This window comes from Thunnus maccoyii, chromosome 5 (genome assembly GCF_910596095.1).
Source record: "Thunnus maccoyii chromosome 5, fThuMac1.1, whole genome shotgun sequence".
In the NCBI taxonomy this organism is placed as follows: domain Eukaryota; kingdom Metazoa; phylum Chordata; class Actinopteri; order Scombriformes; family Scombridae; genus Thunnus; species Thunnus maccoyii.
In genome coordinates this window covers 4222870-4248896 of record NC_056537.1, presented here as the reverse complement: position 1 = coordinate 4248896, position 26027 = coordinate 4222870, and the positions used below count along the sequence as shown (strand labels likewise).

Genomic DNA, 26027 nt, shown 5'->3' with positions numbered 1-26027 from the left:
TGGGATACATGTGGGCTAAATGTGGGTTAAATTTGAGATAAATGTGGGCTACATGTGGGATACAGGTGGGCTAAATGTGAGCTAAATGTGGACTAAATGTGAGCTAAATGTAGGCTAAATGTGGGTTACATATGGTTTACATGTGGGATACATGTGGGGTAAATGTGGGATACATGTGGATCGCACTGCAGGAAGCTGTACAAACAATATGTACATTCAGTCAGTATTTGAGTCTCTCCAGCCGACACGCCCACATGAAACCTTTAATGTGGAAGCATTTATGTATTAGGGAGAATTGGATACCAGATGCACCCTATTCATTCGTATCAATGCTCAGTGGTGCATATGCCTAAAAAGTCTGCCAAGTTTCCGCTGACTTCCTCATGCTTCTGTGTTTTGGGGCTGATAGAATATGCTCAGTAGAGACTTCTTCTGGCCAAGCTGGTGGACTTCTTGTTGGTTCCCTGCACACATGAATGGGATACAATAATTTAATTATACACCTCCTCACTCTCCAAATGTTATTTGACATAATAGATCAAATTCTGATAATGGAAGAGTCATTTCGTTGGGTTTGTGACACTAAAAAAAATGATTCACCATTTTACAGCTGCTCCTTTCTTAATGATTTAGTATTGGCTGCTCAACGCTGCTCTCTGCTTCACTAAACACCTCTTCACTTGGTTTTCTGTGTTGTGATTTGATTTTAACGTGGCAGGTTTACATCCAAAACAGAATTCCCAGTAGATGATCAGTTGGCTGATCCAGATAAAGAGTTGCTAATTCTCAGAATCATTAAACCATTAAACCGTTGCAGATGAAGAGACAACGAGATGATTCTATGCAGGTTTTTCCTAACAAAAGAACATTGTATGGACTCGAACAAAAATAATCCCTCTCAATCATCACTTATGACCCACTAGAAATGTGTAGTGGTGTATGTATCTACCAAGACTCTGCCTGTATTTTCTTATTCTCTTATTATTTGCTGTGTTTGGGACTTTTTTGGGTGACAACCTTTGGGCAGTGGGTGTGTAGCCCCCGACCAATAACAGCACGCAGGGTGTGAGGTTACATTGCTGTCTTCATCTTTCTCCTCTGCTCTCTGTCTGTGTCTGTGTAACACACACACACATTTACACAGCTATCCTTGTTAGGACATTGCATTGACTCCATTCACTTCTTTGTACAGCCTAACCCTTACTTTAACCAGGACCTCAGAAATAGGTCTTTGGTCCCCATGATGTCAGTGTTAACACCAGAAACGGTCCCAGTAAGGATAGAAAAACACGTACACACACACACACACACGCAAAGCAGAGAGACCACACAGGATGAAACATGCGCTTTGGCTGAATTCACACCAAATCCGACAATGCTGAGCTCCATATACACACACACACACACACACACACATGCACACGCACAGAGCAGAGAGGCCACAGCAGAAAGGACGAGGCATGTGCTTCGGCTGCATTCACACCAAATCCGGGAATGCTGAGCTCCACACACACATAAACACAGACACACACGCACATGCAGAGCAGAAAGACCACAGCAGACAGGATGAAATGTGCACTTTGGCTGCAGTCACACCAAATCAGCGCCTTCCCGCAGGGTTGTGCGGAGGTGTGGGCATGTTTATTTGTGCTTTAGAACATAACTGCAGTGAAACAATCAGAAAATAATGTTTTATTTATCTGATTCACTGCTTTGTTCTCATTACTCCCATTACATTCACTCTCTAGTTAGCTCGACCACTGCTGTGCTCTCTCTCTCTCTCTCTCTCTCTCTCTCTTGCTCGCTTTGGTGTCGTTGAGCCGGGGAGGAAGGGCTAACTTTGAATGTTGTGTTTAAAACCGGCAACCAACAAATCCTGCATAGTATACATAAAAATGTTTTACAATATTTCAAGATTTTTTTCAAATTTTTTTTTTTCATTTCTGTGGTTACACTCAGATTATTTTATGTGCAAATTCAAAATGGAATTCGAGATGGATGGAAACACACCTAATGAAAAAAACAATTATTTAAGTTAATAAAGACAATAAGCTAAATAATTATCATTTAATGTTTTTTATGTAGCCACAAGAAAAGTTTCTTCCTGACTGCAGCCGGCCTCATCAACAAGGCCCAGGACCCGCACTGACATGGACTTTATCCCACCCATGGACATTACATGTTATATTAATGTAAAATATCATAATCTTATATTTTCACATCTTTGATTGTTTTTATCTAACATGGCACATTAATGAAACTTGTATTATCATTAATTGTACACTGCATATACTGTTTACACTATGAACATTTGCACATTCTTGATCAACATTTTGTACATTTCATTCCATTCTCTTCAATTTAAAATTTAAACCTGTAGCAGCGTCTTCTCACAGAGAATATATTTTACATTCATACATACAAATTTTTATTGTAAATTTCTGTCTTTCTTTTTTATATTATTTAGGATTACTTAATTTTGTATATATTTTTGACTGTTATGCATCACAACACCAAAGCAAATTCGTTGTATGTGCAAACTTGCTTGGAAATAAACCTGGTTCTGATTCTGATGCAAATATGTCACAGTAAATAAGGATTCAAGATTTAAGATGTTTATTGTTACTCTGGTTATACAAGTACAATCATGTGAAATAATAAAATCTAATAAATAAAATATAATAACAAAATATAAAAATCAATTAAATATAAAAAATATACATATTTTTGAAAAGTAGATATATTTTTAAAAAAGGATCAGCCTTTAGAAAGCTATTATACAGACAGCGGATATTGCACAAAAGGTTGAAAAGGCACAAAAAGGTTGCATATACAGTACAATCATTGGTCTGGAAACAATGTGTATAGTATTTGACTTAATTTTTAATTATAGTCATTTTAAACCTTCCATACAGAACAGTTTCGGGGTGTCCTGTCTCTTTAAATGTTTGAACGACCGGCGCGCGGCCTGTCCCTGACGTCACAGTTCCATGAGGTGAAGATGGCGGCGGTGCTGGAGCGGAGCTTCATAGAGATCTGTGGATTTGAGAGGGAAACTCTACACAGGTTCCGAGAAGTTACAGTAAACCTCGGTAAGCGTTCAGACAGAGCGCTTACATCTCTCTAATCTGCGTCCTTTGTTTTTCTAACTGCTTGTCTGAACACGACAGTGGAATGTTATGACATGCTAACAACAGCTAGCGCCGCTAACATGCTTGTGAGCTAATGTTAGCGGTGTAACTTAACCTGATATATAAAGGTGTTATTTCTGTCTGGAGAACATCGTGACCAGTAGCCTACATCTTTAAATTCAAAGCCGTTACCTCCTGTGTAGTTGGTGAAACAGTCCATGTTAGCAACCTCTTCTGTCAGTGTTAAAACGACCTGTTTTCTCTTTAGCTTCAGCTAGTTAGCCGGTAACTGAGTTTTTTGCTCACCTGTCAAACAGAAAACCAAGACAGCTCACATTACTTATGCACCGTGGTGGAAAATACATTTACTTAAGTGCAATTTTGAGGAACTTGAGTATTTCCATGCTACTTTATACTTCCACTTCACTACATTTCAGAGGGAAATGTTGTACTTACTTCTCCACTACATTTCTTTGACAGCTTTAGATACTTAAAATACAACACATTGTTAAAGATGAAATCAGTGTTTTCCAACCTTTTTGGCTTTTGACGTCTAACAAAAAGCAGTGTGTAGTCGGGGTCACATTTCACATGTCTATGAGTTGTTAACAGCTCCACGAAATAGTGATTTTTCCCTCTAAACTTCTCACATGCTTTCATTTCAATAAATGTTCAAATGATCCAATATTTCACCAAAAATCAAAGATTAGAGAAAAAGTCCAAAAACTGAAAACAGATTTGTGTATCAGAACTTTGTTTTTTCTTCTTTCCTCTCCCATTAATCATCTCACGACCCCTCAGATTTATCTACTGACCCTTTGGAGGGGCCCGACCCCTAGGTTGGGAACCACTGGACTAAACTAGCTAACTGTGTATAAAGTAGTGTAAACTAGCTCCACCTCCAGCAGCTACAACAGTAACATGCTGCTCTAACACTGATGCTTCACTCTTAATAATCTAATGGTTTTTCATGCAGGACTTTTACTTCTAATGGAGTATGTTTACATTGCTGTGTTGGTACTTTTACTTAAATAAATGATGTGAATGCTTCTTCCACCACTGAGCATAGTTTCTCTGAAAAATAAACACCAGGCCATATTTGAAAAACCAAAAACCTACTGAAGGAATTACAGAATCCTCAAATAGTCTTCTATTTGTGACTGTGTGGCTGCAGGCAGCGGGAATGACGTGTCCTGCTTTTTTTGTAAAACACAAGCAAAATATTAACATGTTATTTTGCGTGAAGATAAAAATATACTGGAATAAAACATCAATATATACTAAAATAGCTGTTATTTTTCTACATGTTGTATAAACTGAGAACAGATGCGTCATTTCTGGCTACCGTCCTTATATGAATAAGCACACAGTCACAACTTGAGAAAGTGGTTAAAAATCATGTATACAAGAGAGATCAGATTGTATTTGGGGGAAACTGAAACATAAGATGTGTTGTTCCTCTCGTCTGTAGGTCTCAGTGCTCTTCCTGGTGGGGTGAAGTTCCCAGACAGTGCTGGAGCCTTTCATTATGAGGAGAGCGGGAAGCTGCTGTCTGTCACCAGCAACAGATTCATTCACTGGTGAGTAACTTGATATTTTACTGTTGTCTGTTCACATCATGCACACGTTTCTCACCAGGCTGCTGAATCATTGAACTGTGTGGAATTAGAAACTTTTTTTTGCCACAAAAGTTGAAACAATCAGTCCATTGACAGGAAAGGAACTGTTGTGATAAGCGATTAATTGTTGATATTATATAATATTTCAAGCTATATTTTCCTGATATAGGGCTGCAACTAATGATTTTTTTTATTATCAATTAATCTGTCGGGTTACTAAATCTTTGGGTTTGCGTCGCCTCTCTGCGTCTCCAATCAGACTTGCTAACGCCACCAGCAGCTCTGTGAAAGGCACAAACTGAGGCTACAGTTAACTGTGTTCTCATATTTATACTTGGTGGCGTTTCTCTCTATGAAACTAATGTACTCTTAATAAATATTGTACGTTATCTGACTATTTCCTGCTCTTTGAAATGAGTTTTTCTTTGTTCTTCAGTTACAGATGTCGTGATATATCTTAGATTATTTCTTTATGATGTATCGTGTATCACAGAATCGCCTTTTGTTGTGATGTATTGTTATTGTGGGAAGAATATCGTGATAGTATCGTACCATTAGTTCATCAGAGATTCCCACCTCTATCAATAACGTGTCAGAAAATGGTGAAAAATGACGATCACTGTTTCCCAAAGGTCAACGTGACGTCTTCAAATGTCTTTTTTCCCGACCAACAAACCACAACCAAAAGATATTCAGTTTACTGTCATATAAGACTAAAGAAACCAGAAAATATTCATATTTGAGAAGCTTGAATCAGAGAATGTGGACTTTTTTTTCTTAAAAATGGACTCGGAACGATTAACAGATTATCAAAATAGTTGGCAATTAATTTAATAGTTTGCAACTAATCAATGAATCGAGTTATAGTTGCAGCTGTACTCTGGCGTCTCCATTCTGTTTCCCGCCTTTTCTTTATTTCATATCATTATAAACTGAATATGTTTGGACTGTTGGTCCAGAAAAAACAACAACACATCTGAAGATGATGTCACCTTGTACTACATTTTAATCTTTGATAATAAAAGTAGTCAAATCATGAAGTTAAACACTCATTCATAAATTAAACTCAGCCTTCCTGTGTGTCCTTTGCGCTGTGTGTAGGTCTACCTCGGGGGACACGGTGCAACTGGTGGAGCAGTCTCTGGACACCAACCTGCTCAACAATGCCGTCAAAGTCAAGTTCACTCACTGCACCGTGCTGCCCGGAGGAGTCACCATCCAGGAGACCCTCAACAACGTCATCATCCTCATCACCACCAACCAGAGTGTTCACCGACTGGTGCTTCCTCACCCCACACGCATGTATCGCAGCGTGAGTTACCCCAACTGTTTGATTTACACTCGTCTGTGATATACAGACAGTAACTTAAGTATCTTAAAGGAAGGGAATTGCTCAAAAACACTTCAGTCTGGATATGCATGATGTCACCGATCCCATGTGGTTGACGATTAACTGTCATATGATGTTAAATCATTTCATTTATATCGTTGTGACGCAAATGACACTCTTTACGGCAATATTTTTTGTCATTTGGAGTCCATCTTCTGCGCGGGTTACATTGATACATTTCTCTCTTCATGGCTTTTTACTTGTGAAGCTTTTACTGCACTTACAGTAACGAGTTTAGTTGTCAACAAATCTCCACTGCTTTCTGTCTCTACTCTGCTGTGCTGCATACGCGGAGAGCTCAGCCCCTCCCGCAGCGAGACGGCGACTACAAATGACAGGAAAACGCAGTAGAGACTGTCTTTATTTATGTGATTTACCAAATGTATGTGCACTTGTTTAATTTCAGCTCAGTGTGTGAGAGTCTCTGCTGCTCTTTGCTGTCATTTATGGTCGCGCTACTCTCAGGATCTCTATGAAATGACCTCTATCGAGATGTGAGATTTTGGTCATATCGCCCAGCCCCAAGTTAGGACCAGGGGATATCTCACATTTATTCAATGTTTTGCTTTCTCAGGATAAAACATGTGTTAAATGTCCAAATGGAAAATCGAATTAAAATATGCACAAAAGGGTCATTTTTAGTCAAAAAGTAACGTAGATGTTAGCTGTTACATTAGCTGTTTTGAGTCCCGACAGTCCCGTAAACTGTGACGTGATTAGTTACGCTACATGTTTACCTGCTGTAGTTTACGGGACTGTGGTGACTACAGGTGGCGAGCTATCTCTGGCCATCTCGCAGTGAATTTAAGGGTCATATCTACGAGAAGGACAGACTGAAAACGACTCTGCACACTGATCTGTGCTCTCGGTTTGTGTTAGTTGACGAGACTATCAGGCTGATGTAAAGAATCACAAACTGCTGCAGACTTTTCTGCTCTGTATGTGCTGAAACGGATTATTAAACTGGATGCCTATGATCTACTGACAGTCATAGCTGTTTGGGTTAACCTGTTTTTTATGCATAATGATGATATTCTTGCTGGTGTTGCATGTCTTTTATTATTCTTGCTCAACTGTCTTAAATAATATGATGTTTCAAGCCAAAAATCGAGATTTTTGGGCCCAGCTCTGCTTGTATTTTAGATTTAATGTTAAAATGTTTCTCCGGCTGCGTGTCTTCAGGAGCTGGTGACGGAGCTGCACATGCAGTCGATCTTCACTGATGTGGGGAAGCTGAGCCTGCAGGACCCCTCCCACAGCGCCGTCATCCCCAGCCCAGTGGGACAGACGGGGAGTCCGGGCACCTCAGCAGCCTGGCTCAGTCACAAAGGAGAGGCTCACTACGCCCTGGCTTCACCTGCAGGAGGCATCATGGTCGTTACTCTGCCGCCTCACGACACACAAGGTAAAAATACATTTGAAGACTCGCTGTTAGATTTGACATATAAGTAACTGTGTGTGTTTTTAAAGCCAGCATTTGTGTTTGTGTGATGCAGGGAGCGTGTCGGTGGTGGAGCTGAAGAGGAGCTCCATGATGCAGAGGCTGTCCGGCTGGATGCCCAGCGTCATCCGGGGGGAGCAGACTCCCGCCGACCTGGCCCTCAGTCTGGTTGTCAGAGAGCTAGAGGAAGACTCCTTCATCTTCGCCCTCTGCCAAGATCACAAACTGCGCATGTGGTCCTTCAGGGTCAGCTGCTTAATTACATATAAAAATCTATCAATCAGGTTTAACTTTAATATCCAAAAGGAGGATTTGTAGCTGTTACAGGCTGCACAGATAACAGTTTAACACCATGATTACAGCAGGAGCAGCAGAGGAATTACTAACGTTTTAATCTTGAATTGAGACGTTCTGCTTCTGTGACTCAAACGTCTGGTGAAGAGGACGAGATTGATCATTTAAGATGTCGATTATTGTCTAAAATCATCATAAAGCTGTGCAGCTGATGAGCTTACTCCCTGTATTTATGATGTGCTGCAGTTTATGATCCTTAAACATTCCTGAACACACACATCAAACTAAAAGTTAAAACTCTCTTTAACACTGACATGATAATTATTTCTAAACTTGTTTAACTGACTCAAGAAACACTTTTGTTGCTGCAGATTTTTGGCCTGAGATGCTGCAAATCTCAGATTATTGTCAGATTCAATTACTAGATATATACAGGTTGTGACTTCTTGTATTTTGTCATATTTTTTCTTTAATACACATTATCTACCACAATGAGATATATATTATTCACTCCTCTGCCCAGTTACAGTCCAGCTCACCTGCAGAGCAGCTGCCCCACAATAAGATTCCCACCTAACAAAACTCAATTATAAGTTTGAAGCTTTCCATGTTGTTATCCAGTGTTGTTCTGTGCACTACGATGCAGCTAAAGCCAGACTAGTCTTGCCTTTGGGGTCCAGATTGTTCCTTAGACATGAGGTCACCGTCCACACACTTTAACACCCACTCAGTATATTTTCATCCAACCTACAACCTTCTTGTTGTGAGGAGACAGAGCTAACCGCACCTGCCCCTTTACAAAATGAAAAGCGAAATAACTTTGAGGGCCTAAAGCTCAATAAAATAAGAAGCATTGCTGCAAGAGAGCGCAGTTAGGGTTGAAAAAACAAACATTTAAAAAAAAACATAGCTGCAATTGGCAATTGGCGGGTTCAAACCCTTTTGCATTTAACAGAAGGAAGCAGCGATATACAATGCTGTGTTTCAAATTTGGTGTTGATAGTCAAAATTCAATAAGTTCTATTAATTTTACTGTTTTTCAGTTTATGCAAATTAGAAAAAAATCCATCATGATGGATTTTTATGGTTCAAGAGGCTTTTTTTGTAGCGCACATTGAGCTGGACTTGTGTGTCACATTTCATGTCAATCAGACTTCCTGTGTGAGGGGCGTCGCCTTTCAAAAATTTAATTTTCAGACCTTAATTACAGGGCCCACCATCTGGCTGATTAGGCTCATATTTCTTTGAATCACATTCATTGCGCACAGTATTTCCAGTTATTGTGCGAAGTTTCATGGTTTTAGCTCATTCCAGCTAACAGCAATTTGAGCTGCAGCAGAAGGAAACAAATAATAATACATTAGAAACTGCCTACAGTGATCACACCTGTCTCAGTCAAATTGATCACTCAATTAATTATCAAGCGAATGATTATTATAACAGATTTTTTTCTTTATTTCTGCAGATTACTATCTAATTGACATTTGTGTATTACAGCCAGCAGACTGATTAGAGCTGTAACGCTGCCATGAGGGAGGACAAAAACCATTGCTAGAAAGAGAGGATGAATATTTTATATATATTTTGATATTTATTTATATATATATTTCTCTTCTTTTGATATAGTTAAAAGTAAACTTAGGTTTTTTTGACGGCTTCCCGAGTCATTTAAAAGAAGAGAGAGAGAGAGAGAGAAGCAGTGGTCGAGTGAGCTAGAGAGTACATGAGGAGAGCGAGCAGTGGTAGTGAGAAATGGTGAATAAAGGAAGGGAAGAAAGAGGAATAAAACATTATTTTCTGATTGTTTCACGGCAGTGACAAATAAACACACCCACACCTCGCACCTCTGCACAACCCTGCAGAGGTGCGCCGCCATGTTTGATAATGGTGCTGCAGCCGCGAAGTACATATCATACATGTATCAGGGAGTAAGATTTAAAAAAGAATTTATTTACTGTAGTTTTAAAATGTTTTTCCATATGTTTTCATGTATGAAATGAACACTGTAAGCAGACTGATTGATTACTATAAGCAAATTATTTAAACAGCATTTGTATAGGAATGATTCTGTCCCAAGATTTTTGATCCATGTAATCGGTTGATCACTGTAGTAGTAATAATAATAATAATAATAATAATAATAATAATAATAATAATAATAATCTAGATAAGATATATAATGTGGTGACAAAGTTAACATGTACTGCATCATTAAATCCAGTTTATAACCTCTGTTATTTCTCCCTGCAGGAGCAGGCGTGCTTGCTGGAGGCTGATATGTTGGAGTACATGCCGGCCTGTAAGGGGGTGAGGCGTTTGGCTGGTCAGGGTCACCGCCTGCGGCTGACATTCTGCGCCACCACTGGCCTGTGTGTGGCCGTCTACCTGGCCGTACCGCAGAGAGGACAGTTCATCGTCCTGCAGCTGGTCGGCACCGACAACAACCGCTACAGCCTCGACCACATCTCCTCTCTGTTCTCTACTCAGGTAAACAGCAGGTGGAGCTACATCAGACATGTTTACATCATACTGATGTTGTTAAAGGACGGGTTCACAACTTTTCAAGTGTGTCTTAAAACAGCAGTCCATATGAAAAGTGAAAGAGGTTTTCCTCGCTGTAATCATTCCTCCTGTTCATACTGGATATTAAAAGATCCTTCAAATGTGCTTTCTGTGTCCGCACAGTCATTTTGTGCAAAAATGCATTTAAAAGTAGATGTGAAGCTTATATGAGGCTTCAGCAGTCTGAGTTAGTCATATCAAGTGGATATCTGACACATTTACAGTCTTTTTAGCATCAAATTCCCTCTTTGTGTTTCCTCGGACAGTGTTTCCCTGTTGAGCTGCAGGTAGAAGTATAGTAACAAAAAGAGGGACTTTAGCACTAAAAAGACTGAAATGTTGAAAGATATCTACTTGATTTGACTCATTTGGACGCTGAAGCTTCATATTAGCTTCAGATAAACTTTTAAATACATTTTTGCACAGAAGGAGGACTGTGGGTTTTGTCCTCCATCACTTACATTGTAAGGTCATTATGAAGGGATCTTCTAATGGTCAGTATGAACAGAAGGAATGATTACAGCAAGAAAAACATGTTTCACTGTTCATTTGGGCTCCGGACTCCTAAATGAAAGTAAAACGATGGTGGTTGGAGAAACTCCAGATATAACAGCTGCTTCCACTTTGATTCTCCAAATTGAACTTGATGATTGGGTCAGAAAGTGCTGCTGCGATGATGTAAGATCATCAGAATATTGACAGAACAGTAATAGCACAGCAAATGCTGGATTTCTAAATCCAAATATTGATATTTGAGATTTTAAATAATCTGATGACAACTCATAGACTGACCTTAAATTCTTTACACAAAAACATAAGTGACCAAACATTTCTGATCATTGAAATGAGCTCTTTATAAAGAACTGTGATCGGGATTTGTTGTGAACAGGACGTCACAGGTGGGAAAAACAATCTTATCTAAAAGAGAGTATGGACATTTCTTTGTTATAGATATGTTTTTAGTTGATTAGATTGAAGTATTATTGATAATTGGTTAATCATGTCAGTCATTTTCAAGCAAAAAATACCAAATATTAAGTAGTTTCAGCATCTTAAATATGAACATTTTCTGCTCTTTGTCAGTAAAATTGAATATCTTTCTGTTTTGGACTGTTTATTAGACAAAACAAGAAAAACTGAAGACATCTGTGTGTGCTCTAAGAAACTGTGACAACTGAAATTGACAATTTTTTTAACACTTTATAGACTCTATAGGTAGTGAGAACAAACGTCACATTAATTGATAATGAAAATAATCGTTAGTTGCAGCTGTAATATGTTAATGAATCTCTCTCTGCCAACAGGAGACTCTGGTTGATTTCACTCTGACGTCCACAGACATCTGGGGCGTCTGGGTGGACGACTCCAACACCACCATCGTCAAATACATCAACTTTGAACAGTAAGTTACGATCATCACATCACCGCGCACCGTTTTCACAACAGCATTTAGACATTTAGACTCGTCATCGTAGGAAGTGAACGGTTCATTCACGTTCATTGTTTGCACCTGTGAGTTTCCTGCTGTCACATGACATGTCTTCAGTGATGAAGGATGTCTGTGTGTAACGCTCTCGCTCTCTGTTTGACAGTAACACAGCAGGTCAGTGGAACCAGGTGTTTGTTCAGCCTCCACCTGATGATGAAGTCCATATAGGAGTGGACCAGGACCCCAGGGTAAGACCAGTCTCACACCAACACAACCCTGCAACCACAAACCAGTAAACCAGACTTTAACTGCGGTTTAGATCAAACTGATGGAAACTGAGTCAGACTTCAGATTAAAACTGAAACAATTAATTGATTAGTTGAACATTTATCAGCAACTATTTTGATAATCAGTTAGTCGTTTTGAGTCATTATTTAAGAAAAAATACCCAAATTCTCTGGTTCCAGCTACTCAAAAGTGAATATTTTCTGTTTTTCTGCTGTGAATGAACATTTAATGACAATTTAGTTTATCATCTATATGTACTTGATATTTAATTCAATGAGATGAGTTGGTTGGTTTGTGTTTATGTGGTTATTGTGCTGGTGCTAACGGGGATCCTAATAAAGAAAGAAATATCTTTGGTTTTTGGACTGTTGGACTGAAACCAAAACAATTAATCAATAACTTGAGAAAACAATGAATGAAATTAATCAATAAGGAAAATAATTATTTGCAGCCTGACTTCAGACATCAAAATTCATCTGTTGCACAAAGTTCTTGATGATCTTAAGTAGTTTTATTAAAATTAATTCTCCTTACAAATGATAAAAAGATGACGATTCATGTGACCAAATAATCTCAAATCAAGGTTGTGTTTTTTTTAAAAATTATTTAATAATTTTACTGATTAATCATTGATTGATTGTGTTTTTTAACAGGAGACGTACCTGGAAATGCTCTTCTCTCCTCTGCGTTTCACTGCGTCGGCCATCGTTAAAGCTCTACAGGTGAGGACGCGCCTGCCGTCTCGCTCTGATGTCACCGTTCATGTTTCAATGAGACTCTTCCACAGGAGCTTTCATACCATTAAAACCATTTAGACTGAAGGAATATCTGAAATATAGCATTAAACTATTGATTATCGCTTATTATGACCCTCAGTAGTTGTTACCAGAAGATTCTCAGTGTTTTGGCTTCACTGTGTTGACCAGAGATATTTACTATCTCCAGATGAACCTGAAACTCTGTTGACTGGTGTTGTTTATTCAAAAACTCATGAAATGGTAATAATTAATTCTCTAATTTTGAAGCAGTGAGTTTAGTTTTCATCCGGACTGTTTGTGTCAGATCTACAGTGTGTGTTGCACCTGGTTGATGTTACAGATGTTACAGATGTTTGTGTTTTATTTGTTCATCAGATCTACCGGCGAGGTTCAGAGAGGATCATGGATCCGTCGTGGGAGAGTCTGAAGAAGGAGGTGACGGTGGCTGTAGAGAGTGAGGTAAATAAAGCCCCTCCCCCTCCTGATGAGCCCACTCTGTTCTGATTGGTCAGCTTCCTCCGACTACAAACAGTAGTATTAGTAGGATTTCACTACTTCTTATTCTTAACTCAAAATGAAAGTGTGAGTAGACGACAGCAACCTCAGACCAGACGGCTGCTTGTGGGCACGAATGAACAAACAATGGGAAGTAGAGGTAACATTGCAAAAAGAAGAAGTAGTAGGTTTTATACTCATCGCTATTAAGACTAAAGTCTCTCTCAAAATCACAACGTCGGGATCATCCAACATCGTAGCGCTGAAGAAAATCATCAAACAGTTGCGACTTGAAGCGTAAACCTCCAGCAGGACCTTCTGTTCGTCCAGTAACGACCCGCTCAGACGGCAGAAACTCTGCTCTTTCCTATAGCGCCGACGTACCGACCGCCTGCCTCTGTTCTGGACGCTGCAGGACCTTCACTGTGGACGTCTCAGGAGTGTTGGGGAATCTGGGGACATATGACTTTTTTATTTTTACCTTTTTGTAAAATGTCATGAGGAAACATTTCCAGGTACTCATGGGGCACAAAAAAGAATTAACTAAAGATGTCACACATGTGCGCCTTTTTGAATTGTACAATTTTCATGCCTGATTTACAAGAATAAATAATTATTTCCACATTAAAAAAAAAAAAAAAGTAACATTGCAAATGAAGCATCCAGGGATAAAAACAGGAAGGAACAGCTGTTCGCTCCAGAGACACCAAAGAAGAATCTGACTCTTGTCTCTCTGTCTTTGTTTCCTCCCAGCTGCAGAGCAGCGTGACAGAGTTCGTGTTCTCTCAGGAGGAGTACCGACAGCTGCAGGTGGAGTTCTGGTCCAAGTTTTATGCTTGTTGCCTTCAGTATCAGGAGGCTCTGGCCATGCCGCTGGGTCTGACGGTCAGCGCACACACCAGCATGGTCTGCCTGCTGAAGAAGGTAAACACTGAGCAACACTAAAGACATGTTTACACATTAAAAAAGTTGAAATATCCCCAAAAGGTTGTTTACTCACAATTTCTTTTAGCAATTTTCTGGACATTTAGTTAATATTTGAGCTACATTTTTGATGGAAACTTGACTGTTGTTAACTGAAGTGATTATTATCTGAACTTGTGTCCCTGTCTTATAGATGGACACTGTGTCAAATCTGTTTTTTTAAGACTCATATAACTTAAGTTGATGTTGCGCTTACATGGTGCATATTATATAGATAAATGTTCTTTAATGAAATAACCATAAATTAACTGATTTAACTCACAGCTAGTATTTCAGATTTGGAGTCACTGGTTGGTATTTGGGACTCCAGGCAAAATATAAGTGTTTTTATTAATGTATTTGTCAATAACTATAACTAACTATAACAACTAATTGTTGACAAATACTGTACATTTAAACACTTAATAATGTCCTTATATCTGTTTATAACATACATTATAGTGTGTTATTAACGATTTATTCAATGTTTATACACTGTTATAAATGATAAATAGATTGGAAAGTATTTCTCTTCCTGTTCAAGTAAATAAAAAATAAAACAATAATGCGTTCTCAAGGATTCAGAGACTGAAATGTGAATCTATGTTCACAGTCGGCTCTTTCTGTTCCTAATACTTACGTCATCTTATTTAATTTGATCCATGTATGTTCTGGAAGAGGTGCATAAATCTAATTATAAAATCTAATTAAACATTTTATATTGATGTCTGTTTTTCAGGGTTTTGTTTCCTTCCTCCTGCCTTGTTTCGCTGTGGATCACTTGTATCTCTCCTGTGATGAGTATCTCTTCTCAGAGGACGAGACGCCGGTTACAGAAGGTAAGTACACCTTTTATAAAATTATTAAATCCATCAAATGTTTAAAAAAAATGTTTCCAGGTGTTCTATGTTTAAAAAGTAGTATGAAGATCTTTATGTCTCCAGAGGGAGCTATATGAAATCTGATAAATTACCTCGAGTGATGTCACTTGAGTCAGTGTCAGTTGGAGACTACAAGTATGAAAAACATCTGTAAAACGTGCTGTTAGCAGACCAGGCTAGCAGCTCCATGTTACATTAGCAGCTACTAGCATAACACACCACAATCTCCCATCCATCTGTTGGCGGTCCAGTTGCATTGTGGGAAATGTAGGCACCAAGTTTGGACAAGGAAGAAAAATGTGCAGAATAAAAAAGACGATATCTGGTTCTGATCCATCAGTTTTTGTCTTTTAAAAGAACTTTCAATTGTGAGTCCGACACATAGCCTGTATATAAAGATGGACGTAGCTAAGTGTGACATCACCTGTTGGTTTCATCTGAGTCGATCTGAAACCCCAGAGTTGCAGTTAATGTTGGGCGTCATCTTCTGTGTTTGGAGCCAGGACCTTCCAAAAAGGAGTGCAGTGTGCCTCGGACCCAAGCTAACGCTAGCTTATCGTGAACACCGAGCGCTGCACACTTGGGCTAACATTAGCTACTTTAGCTAAATTGTGCTAACAGGTCAGGTATCGTAATCAAGTAACATTAAACTTAATGAAATATTGCGACAAGAGTCCGACTCAGTGTGAGCCAACTGTCAGTCACAGCTGTCAATCAACATCCACACAACAGACATCAAAGCTACTATAAGCCTTCAAATCTTATTAACTGAGCAATAATAATAAATAATAAAGTTCCAAAATGACTACCAGCGCATTTATAAGAGATTGAGACCACAATGACTCGTTAAAAAGAATGATTGACTTTTATTTCTAGAGAGAAGTTGATGCTTTTTGAATGGGAGTCAGTTGGAGCATCTAATGGATGTTAGTGGCACTTTAATGTTCTTCCACATTGGTTTCAGCCTCAAGCAGCGGTAGTCGCTGCTCAGTCTGACAGTGTTATCGGAGGGAAACGATAAACCTGTCCAGGACTCTTTTTAAATGATATGAAACTGACAGAACTGTAGAGTACAATGTGGCAATGAAAGCCTCCAACACAGACGTGGAAGTTAGTTATTATTATGTTCCCGTCAAGACTGTAAAAACTACAGAACTGAAGACAGCTTGTTGAGACTCTTACACTATAAACAGTACGTGTCTGTGTGTATACATAGTGATATGAGTATCATGTGGTTTTCAGACCCTGAGGTGGGCCGAGACGTCCTGCAGCTGGTTCAGTGTCTGCGGCTGGTGAGTGACGCCGTCTCAGGAGAAATGGCGTACAACATGGAGACGGCTCTGGAGCACGTGGAGTCACCTGAGAGAGCCGCGGAGCAGATCCTAGAAAACATGCTGTCCAATGACAAGTCAGTAACCTTCACGACACTTCAGTATCAATCAGTTATAACCGTCTGTATCCATGGAAACGCGCTCAGTGAGAAGTGATGTCATGTATTGAATATTCGATAAGCTGAAACCACTGAAGGCTGAAGGCCAGGATAAGATAAACAAAGAGGTTTTTCAGCTGTGAATCATGCAAAACTGCTCTAGTTGAGTCCAAAAATAAAAAATACAGAGGTGGGAATGAGCAGAAACACTCCTGAGGATTTAAAAATATGTTTATGGATTACTTTATTGCATTATTGATTTATTTGTTGATGTTCGTTGATGTTGTGAAAAGATAAAAACTTGGATTAAACAAACAAAACAACCACCACTGTAGACGTGGCTAATTGTTATTAACATCATCAGTTAATCTGCTGGTGATGTTTTTCTATTAATTGATTGTTTGGATTATAAAATGTCAGGGGAAAAAAAATAAAATAAATAAAACACGTCAACATGAGCGCGTCGTGTTCAAGTGTTTGTGTCTCTCGGCAGCGATAACGTGATCGAGGACATCCAGAACAAACTGCAGGACATTCGTAACCCGACGGCGGCCATGATGGTCCTGCTGAGGGAGATGGACCTGGAGACGGACTCGGAGGTCGGAGGAGAGGGTCTCATCATACCTGGTAGGAACGTTAGGAGAACATTAGATGAACCTTAACATGAGGAGGAAGAGGAGGAGGAGGAGATGAGCTCATATGTGTTTCAGAGGTCTGATGTCTGTTTGGGACATGAAAACTGACCTTTTTATAGAATCTTAATCTAAAAAAGGTCAGATTTAGGGCTGCAACTAATGATATTTTTATCATTAATTAATCTTTTTAGTCTATAAAATGACAGATATTAGTGAAAAATGTCTCACATGATGTCATTAGATTGTTAAACAACTCTCCAAAATCCCCAAATCTTGAGTTTACTACGAAACAAGATACAGAAAAGCTGGAGATGCAGAATGTTTCGCATTTTAACGAGAAAAATAACTTTAACTTTATAGATCAAAATAATTGTTGATTATTTTTTATTTATATTAACTAACTGATGAATCGACTTATTGTTTCAGCTCTAATTAAGAATAAAGGAGATAAATACAAGAAAGTAAATAACTTTATTAGCCTGCCTGGTGTTATATAACTTTATTCATAATGACGTGTGACTCAGTGCTCCAATAAAACATTTATAAAAAGAATCAAACCTTCCGCACCTCCTCCGAAACAGCCTTCATTGAGTTTTATGTCCCTGGTCTTTGTCTTGCAGGTCAGACTCTGAACGTGTTTCTGTGTTTTTTGTGTCCCTGGTCTTTGTCTTGCAGGTCAGACTCTGAACATGCGGATCAGTTTGTCTCAGCTGTACGGCAGCAGCTCAGCGGTGTCTCTGGTCTGTCAGGCCGTCTGTCACATGGCCATGACCAGAGTGCTGTTCTGTCGCGACCTGCTCATCCTGCAGAAGCTCTACCTGCGCTTCGGAGACAACGTACGTACGCGCATGCACGCACTCGCAAGCTTTAGTGTAATACATATGAAGTAGTTTTTCAATTGTTTAAATTTGCAATATTTTCATTAGAAAAGAAAATATATTTGTCTCAGTTAAACCAAGTAAAATAAATTAAGGCTGCAACTAATGATTGTTTTCATTATTGATTAAACGTTGATCATTCTCTCAATTAATCGATTAATTGTTTGGTCCATAAAATGTGAAAAAATGGAGAAAAAAGCCCAAGATGACGTCCTCAAATGTCTTGTTCCGACAGTCCACAACCCAAAGATATTCAGTTTACTGATAGAGGACTAAAGAAACTAAAGAAAATACTCACATTTAAGAAGCTGGACTAAGAAAATGTGAACATTTTTCTCTAAAAAATGACTCAAAATGATTAATCGATTATCAAAGTATAACCGTTCATTATTAATGCAGACGCATCCTCTGGAGCTTTTATATGGAGCCACATGTGTTTAGTGGTGCAATATCAGAGAAACAACATGAAATAGAGCAACAGTGGAATATAATTTCACTCTGACAGACACGATTACCTGAAACACACGTCTTCAGGAACAATATACAGTCCAACATCTGTCCTTTATTACATAACTGACACTAGAGCTGTGTGTCTGTAATGAAGGGATCAGTTTAATATGGTTTGTCTGATATGTAGTTATATACAGCGGTAATTCCATTTTAGGTTTGACAGATTTTGTTAATATCACTCTGTATGTGTGTGTGTGTGTGTGTGTGTGTGTGTGTGTGTGTTTCAGGTGTTTCTGGGTGGAGGCGCTCAACTGCTGCAGCTCCAGCAGGACCTGATTCCTCGAAGCTCCCACCTCCTCTCCTCGTATTACCTCCTCAGACACATCAGTCAGAGCCTCACCTCAGCTGTTCCCATGGACACCATGTGAGAGCACGCACACACACACACACACACACACACACACACACACACACACACACACACACACACACACACCAGTCATCAGAGTAGTCATTGTGTTTAAAGTTCGTCAGCATTAAGACATTAAGTTTGTTTCCGTTCTCCTGTTTTTATTCACATTTCCAATTTGTGTGGAAACAAACCTGAGTCGAAACACCAGAAATTAAAGAAAAAAATCTCTAAATATCTTAAAATGTGTTTGTTGTTGTCTGAGGTGTAAAAGTTGTTGTGTGGATAAAAAGAAAATATAAACAGACTCAGTGAATAAATGATGACGTACGTGAATCATGTGACTTAAACGTCACTCAAGCTTGAATGAGGAGACGGTAACGTTCCTCAAATTAATACATGAAACAAACGCAGATATCATATTTCCATCATGTTCTCCACAAGGTTCTCCATCATTTGAGTTTCGACTGCTACACTTGTAATGACATCATCTCATGTTTTCTTCTTCTGCGACGGTTTGTTGGCACCGACTGGAGAATGAGCACAACCAGCTGTTCATCTCCTAATAAACAAAACAAACATTCACAACATTTTCTTTATACCTTTCACTGGAAATTCAGTTGACCTACATCTGGACTAAAGAGAATTTGTGTAGAAACGTGTTTACTGACCGTGAACTTTGACCTCCTGTGTTCCTCCAGAGATGCTAACCTGCAGCACCTCACCGTGTTGGAGCTGTCTGACTCTCCGGCCCTCAACACCAACGCATCAGGTCAGAAACCGTCTGCTCGCTGTGACATCGTGTCTGTTTCCTCTCTCTAATGAATAGGTGCCATCAACAGGGAAGCAAATGAAAACATCGACAGACCTGAGTAGCACTTCCGCGACCTGGATGCAAATCACTGCTGTTCGAACAATGAATTATTGTACATCATTTGCAAACATACACACACAACATGTGTACATCATGTTGCAGCAAACTGACAAAATCCACCCCAGTCTGTTTACAAAGGAGTTAAAAGTAGCTACCTCACTTGAGGAAGTCGCCAGCTGAAGGATTAAAATCAGTGACATGTTGCTTTCAATTTGCAGTCTCTTGTCACTGATTGTTACCATGGTAACATGGGTGTTAGGCCTGAATTAGCCTGGGGGTAAGGTGTCTTTATTTTTGTGAAACAGTCTAACTTGCATTAGAATAATCTATGAGCCAAATGAAGACTGTCCTAACACTATAGACCAGTCTGAAATACCTTTTTGTGAAACCGGCTCCTGAACTTGGATTTAGTTTGGTTCAGGAGCTCAAAAAGGAAACAAAAGCAGAACCTGTGACGATGGAAACACCTGAAGTTACAGTTTAAGTTCCTCTTAAGTGTGAGTTGTTAACTTGTTGTTGTTCCTCCCAGCAGTGCTCAGTCCTCAGACGGTTGTGGAGTTGTTCTACCAGACTGTAGCCAGGAAGATGATCATCTCTCAGATCTTCTCCCAGCAGCAGAACCCGTCTGCAGGCGGCGCTCTGCTCCTCTGGCCTCACATGGTCTCCAACGTGGTCAACCTGCTCGCTCAGCTGCTGTATCCTTCGTCCGCTGTGTGCTAACAAGCTCCTCACCTTCACATCCTCAGTGTGCTCTGATTAAACTAATGTAATGTTGTGTCCTCCAGCATGTGGAGATGCTTCCATTATGGATTTTACTGTACTTATTATTTATCTTAACTGACGTTTCCCAGTTGGCCCAGTAACCCTGGTTTCCAGTTCCCTGAGTGTCTGATGGCGAACTGCCAGTACACACAGCTGCAGGTGAGTCAGTCTGTTTGTTCACTACAGACACCAACACGACACTGACTTCTTCATCCTCATCTCACTACTGAAGCATCGTTTTAAAGGAGAACAGTTTGTTTGTTTGTTTGTTTGTTTGTTTATTTTAAAGCCACGTCATTATACACAGGTTAACGCAGGGTGACAGCATGACAGGCTGTAAACATTTACAGATTTTTGTCTCTAAATGACCTAAACACATAACTGTGACAGAAACGGAGGACAGTGCGACGCAGAGCAACTGTTTCCTGCTCCGACTCTGACGCTCTCAGCTCCGCTGTTAAATGCAGCAAAATCAGCTTAACTCCTGTTTAAACAGACGCGTACCAGAATCTCTACTGTCTGCTGTCAGCAGCAGCTCTGTGGTGCGCTCAGATTTTATAACTGAAGTAATGCCAGGACACATACTTTTTATTTCTCTGATGTTTTCACATCACAGATGATGAACGACAGCATTAAATCATGAGTCTTACAGGTAAAACGTGAGACTCATGTAGGCTGTTTATATCAGTTTAGTGTGGTGTGATGTTACTGTAACTGGATGGAGACATGAATATATTTCTGATAACTGAATCGAAGACAGAAACAATAAGTAACCATTGTTTATTGTGCAGGCCTGCAGGTCTTTAATGCTGCCTGATAAATGGCGGCTTGACAAGAGAAACATCTTTTAAAGATCCTCTCCGCTCATGTTCAAAGACTTAAAACATGCTTTGAATAATTTGTGTCTGTTTTTTTTTTCCCCACAAAAAACATTCAAATACTTAAAACATAATCTCCTCCTTCTTACACAACTTACACAAGTGTTTCCACCTCACACCTGGACAACGACTGGCCCAGATGTTCGGTTATAAGGTGACACTCGCAGGTTTCGTTGGTGAACTGTTGTAGCTGGTGAGCTGACTGTGAACTTATCTAGTGATAGTCAGTAACAATAGCTCCTGGAGCTTCTCTTTGTTTTCTCTCTACTGTTCCCTGACATTTATTTCACCATTTTACACCATTTCAGTCAATAAGAAGTTATCGAAGAGGGGAAATAATTTTGCTAAAGATCAGTTAGCAAACTCGTTTCTGTTTCACTAATCAGGAGCTACACGTTGTGATTCCACAGATGCAGCTCCTTCACATTAAAAACAATCATTAGTTAATTTGTCCGTCTTTCACATTATCCTTAAACTTTTTATGTTTAACATTTCGTCAGTTCTGTTTTCAAAGCTTTTTATTTTGTTTTAGTCACGAAAACAAAGATGGTCAATAAACAGTTTTTGTCATAGTTTCTGTTGACTGAGTTAACACTGATAGTGAGCAGAAAACTGAGATTTCAGACACTAATCATCATGTTGTGTTGATTTATTGTCTCCTAACTGTGTCAGCAACACGAGCTGACCTGACCCTCAAAGATCAGCTCTGTCAGGTCAGCTTCCTATTGGTCAATGGCACTAATTCACAGGTCAAAGTTCACCAAAAGTGGAATTTCACCATTTTAAATACTTTGTGTGAACTTTAAGACATTTAATCTGAGATTGAAGGTGAACACAGAGAAACTTTCCCGCTTCAGCAGATGAATTTGAAAACAAACTGCACAGAGAACAACATCGTTTTTTGTTAAATGGAGATGAATTTAAAGTAAAAGCACAAACTCAGTGCATCGTGACAGTCGTCTCACCTGCTTGAACCTGTTTCCTGTGTACAGGAGTACGTGCGGCTGATTGGCCCGTGGTGTCAGGTGAACATCGGCTCCTGTCGCTTCATGCTGGGTCAGTGTTACCTGGCCAACGGGGAGGGCCACAAGGTGAGTGACACCAACCACCCTGCTGGTTTATGTATTTCTGCTCCTCACGTTAAAGCGGCTCCTCAGAGGATCTTTAGTTTACCTCCTCTTCTTCTTCCTGTTTCCCATCAGGCCGTGCAGTGTTTCCAGGAGGCAGCCACTGAGGTGGAGAAGGAGGAGTTTCTGATGAAGCTGACGGGCACCGAGGAAGAAGAAGCTGCTTCCACCCCCAGATTACAGTACTACAATAAGGTGTGATAACCTGCTCACTCACACACTTATATAATAAATCATGCTAATGCTAACAGCGCGGCTCCGTCGCTCCAAAACCGATTAAAACATCTCAACAACTGTCAGATTGATTATTATGAGATTTTGCTCAGACATTCATGTTCCCCAGAGGATGAATCATACTGACTTTTCCTCTGGCGCCACCATGAGGTCGACTTTATGCTTGTAAAATATGAGCGTAATGGTTCTAATCTGTATTTTAAATGTCTCTGCTGATGATCAGACACTCAGCTTTCATGTGGACGTTAAAGTGGTGAGCTGGATCCTCTGGAACATTTGAACTAGGGATGCACGATATTATCGGCACGTCATCGGTATCTGCTGATCAAAGCTCTAAAATGAAATATCGGCATTGGCGAATTCTGCCGATTAAGAGAGGCCGATATGTCGCCATCTCCTCCACCGCCTGACTGTGCTTCCCTTGATGGACTGTTTCACCCTGACGGTCCCAGTGTTTCCTCCGCAGGCTCCACTTCACTCAAGCTGCCCGTCAGACCCGCTGCTTCTTCCTACTTTAACCTGAATAACAAATCGGGGCTCGGGGCAACACCGGGACCGTCAGGGAGAAACAGTCCATCGAGGTGCTGCGGTGTTCGGCTGCACAGATAGGAAACACTTCGGCTGACAGGATGTACCACTCTGTTTGGAAAATAAAAAACTTCTTCTTTTTTGGTTTATAACGGCGGTTGGCAACCAGCGTATTAGGTGCATTACCGCCACCTTCTGCTCCAGAGTTTGGACCAGAGATTAAATCCTACACATTAATCCTGTCTGTCTAATAAACTCAGAGAAAACTCTACTGCTGCTCCCAAAGTTTTAATGCTGAGCTCCTGAACTCCAGTCTTCCTAAGTTCTACCTTCATATATTGTCTTTCTTGATCATACTTAGTATAATCTATGCTTGCATGCATAATAGTCTCCTCAACCAGCTGGAAAAAATATGTGCATATATCGGTATCGGCAATCAGCCACAATGAGTTGGAAATATCGGCAAAAAATCCAATATGGTGCATCCCTAATTTGAACATATAGTTTATCATAGTGTCTGGACTGTGATTATTTGTGTGTTTGTGTGTTCAGGTGCTGCGGTTGCTGGAGGATGTGGGTCTACCTGAGCTGGTGATCCAGCTGGCTTCTCTGGCGATAACGGAGGCCGTCAGCGACACCAACAGTCAGGTAAACTGTCAGCAACAAGCAGCAAGAAACTTTTAAAGGAAGAAGAGTCTACGGGGAGTCTGCAGGTCTTTAAAAGTCTTGAATTTATCTCAGTGAAACTGTGAACCACCAAGACAAGTTCTCTTTGATTTGAATATGTGCAGTAAAAACTCACTGCAGGTGTGATAAAAGTCTGAAGAAGACGAAGAAAACTACAGTCTGTCTCTTCTGTCCATCACAGTTTTTACACAGGCTGTGTAGTGAAAGCAGCATGTTAGCATGTTAGCATGTTAGCAGCAGCTTCAGTCTGTCTCACAAAACGCTGAGTGAAGGTCACCTGTGTTTTAGCAGATAATCAATGTAGTTACACACATAAAACAGGAAAATAGACTTAAAAACAGACGTTCACGCACACTTCACACAGTGACTGGTCAGCTGTGCAGTGGTGAGAAAGGTTTCATTCATTTAAACAACTATTTCTGCCAATTTTCATGTGGACAACAAAGTGCAACACTATGAATGTCTTCCAGGAGAGACTCCACTCCAAAATCCACGCTGCTATCCCCGTATTTAAACAATACCACGTCTTGTCTCTCTATGACGAGCGACTTTTCCCTCCACCTTCCAGTGTGGCCGTTTTAGAACAACTATAAACACTTTTAAACACATTGTACAGACTTTTTTTGATCCAGCATAACCCTACCTTCGATCACTGAAAAGCTGTTTTTTTAAATAAGTTACTTTTCTCTGATTGAATCTATTTCCCATATTATTTTATATGCTTATTTCTATGTATTTAACATTACTGTGTACAGGTTGTGTTTACGGTTGTATACATGTCTCTTCAGGCTGCTCTGTGGACGCGAATATTCAAGCATCATTTGGATCTGGGACACAACAGTGAAGCTTACGAAGCGCTGACCCAGAACCCGGACTCTAGCATGTACGCAAACAAACACACACATGAATATAGAATTAAAGAACAGTGAAGACACTTGTTAATGATGTCATATTAATATTATTGTTTCTATATTACTTGACGGTTTCTTCTGGTTTTAATGGTTCAATGTTTAAAACCTTTTCCTCCTCGCAGGCAGCTGGACTGCCTCCGTCAGCTGGTGGTGGTTCTGTGTGAACGCTCGCAGCTTCAGGATTTAGTCCAGTTCTCCTACGTCAACCTGCACGATGAGGTAAACCGTCACCTGACCCTCTGATCTCAGCTGGTGGAGGTCAAGAGGTCACTCATATAACCTCACAGTTAGACGAGTGATTGAAATGGTTTTATATCCACAATGTCACATATTCACCTCTAAAGATTGTTTAAAATGTAATGAAATCTACAGACTGATGAGTTTAGTGAATATTATCATATTATCATCATATTTAATGAAACAATAAGTTAAATTATTAGTATTAATCTTTGATATTAGGAAAAAGGATGAAATAATACTCCAGCAGAAAAGAGAATCATCAACTGGACTCCCATCTAGTTTCTGCTATTTTGAATGTATGAACTTATTTATAGTTAATTCATTCAGCCTGTTTAGTCATTACATTATTTTATTTTCTTATTTCTTACCTGTAAAGTGTGTTTCAGTCTCCAGGAGGAGAGAGCTGGAACTTAAAGTCCAGTTTTACATTTTGCAAACAGAGTTTCATGTTTTCACTGTTGAATTAAGTAGTTATTCCACCAGCAGCAGCAGCAGCTGTCACATTATCTGTTATCAGTTACATCAATTACAATCTGTTAGATTATCAGCAGTGCAAGCAGCTACTAAAATGGGGGTCAAAGATGAAGTGAAATAACTGAATGCTTAAAGTTAGTAGAGGGCCTTTTCACCTAAACGCTCCCGTCTCAGAGAACGTCCATGTAAAGCTGCGTTCAGACCAGCTCTGTTATATTACACGCTCAGCTTTTGCTGCAACACAATGTGACATCATCTGA

The 26027-nt window shown here is 39.7% G+C and overlaps 1 protein-coding gene across 2 annotated transcripts in view; it reads left to right on the top strand.

The window, feature by feature from the left end:
- Positions 1-2955: 2955 nt before the first annotated feature.
- Positions 2956-26027, top strand: part of nup160 (nucleoporin 160) — a 29825-nt gene continuing 6753 nt past the window's right edge. The window contains exons 1-24 of one of the 2 annotated variants that reach the window (XM_042411352.1): positions 2956-3092; positions 4603-4711; positions 5852-6062; positions 7323-7545; positions 7637-7827; positions 10126-10362; positions 11742-11839; positions 12030-12114; positions 12808-12876; positions 13288-13371; positions 14161-14331; positions 15110-15209; positions 16494-16659; positions 17174-17307; positions 17991-18151; positions 18931-19067; positions 19754-19824; positions 20459-20621; positions 20778-20847; positions 22559-22657; positions 22769-22888; positions 24008-24103; positions 24931-25025; positions 25176-25272. In XM_042411352.1, the coding sequence (XP_042267286.1) occupies positions 3002-3092; positions 4603-4711; positions 5852-6062; positions 7323-7545; positions 7637-7827; positions 10126-10362; positions 11742-11839; positions 12030-12114; positions 12808-12876; positions 13288-13371; positions 14161-14331; positions 15110-15209; positions 16494-16659; positions 17174-17307; positions 17991-18151; positions 18931-19067; positions 19754-19824; positions 20459-20621; positions 20778-20847; positions 22559-22657; positions 22769-22888; positions 24008-24103; positions 24931-25025; positions 25176-25272 (3078 nt within the window). In that variant the 5' untranslated portion in view covers positions 2956-3001. Of the gene's footprint in view, positions 3093-4602; positions 4712-5851; positions 6063-7322; positions 7546-7636; positions 7828-10125; positions 10363-11741; positions 11840-12029; positions 12115-12807; positions 12877-13287; positions 13372-14160; positions 14332-15109; positions 15210-16493; positions 16660-17173; positions 17308-17990; positions 18152-18930; positions 19068-19753; positions 19825-20455; positions 20622-20777; positions 20848-22558; positions 22658-22768; positions 22889-24007; positions 24104-24930; positions 25026-25175; positions 25273-26027 lie in introns of both variants that reach the window. The other variant, XM_042411351.1, reaches the window with a different exon arrangement.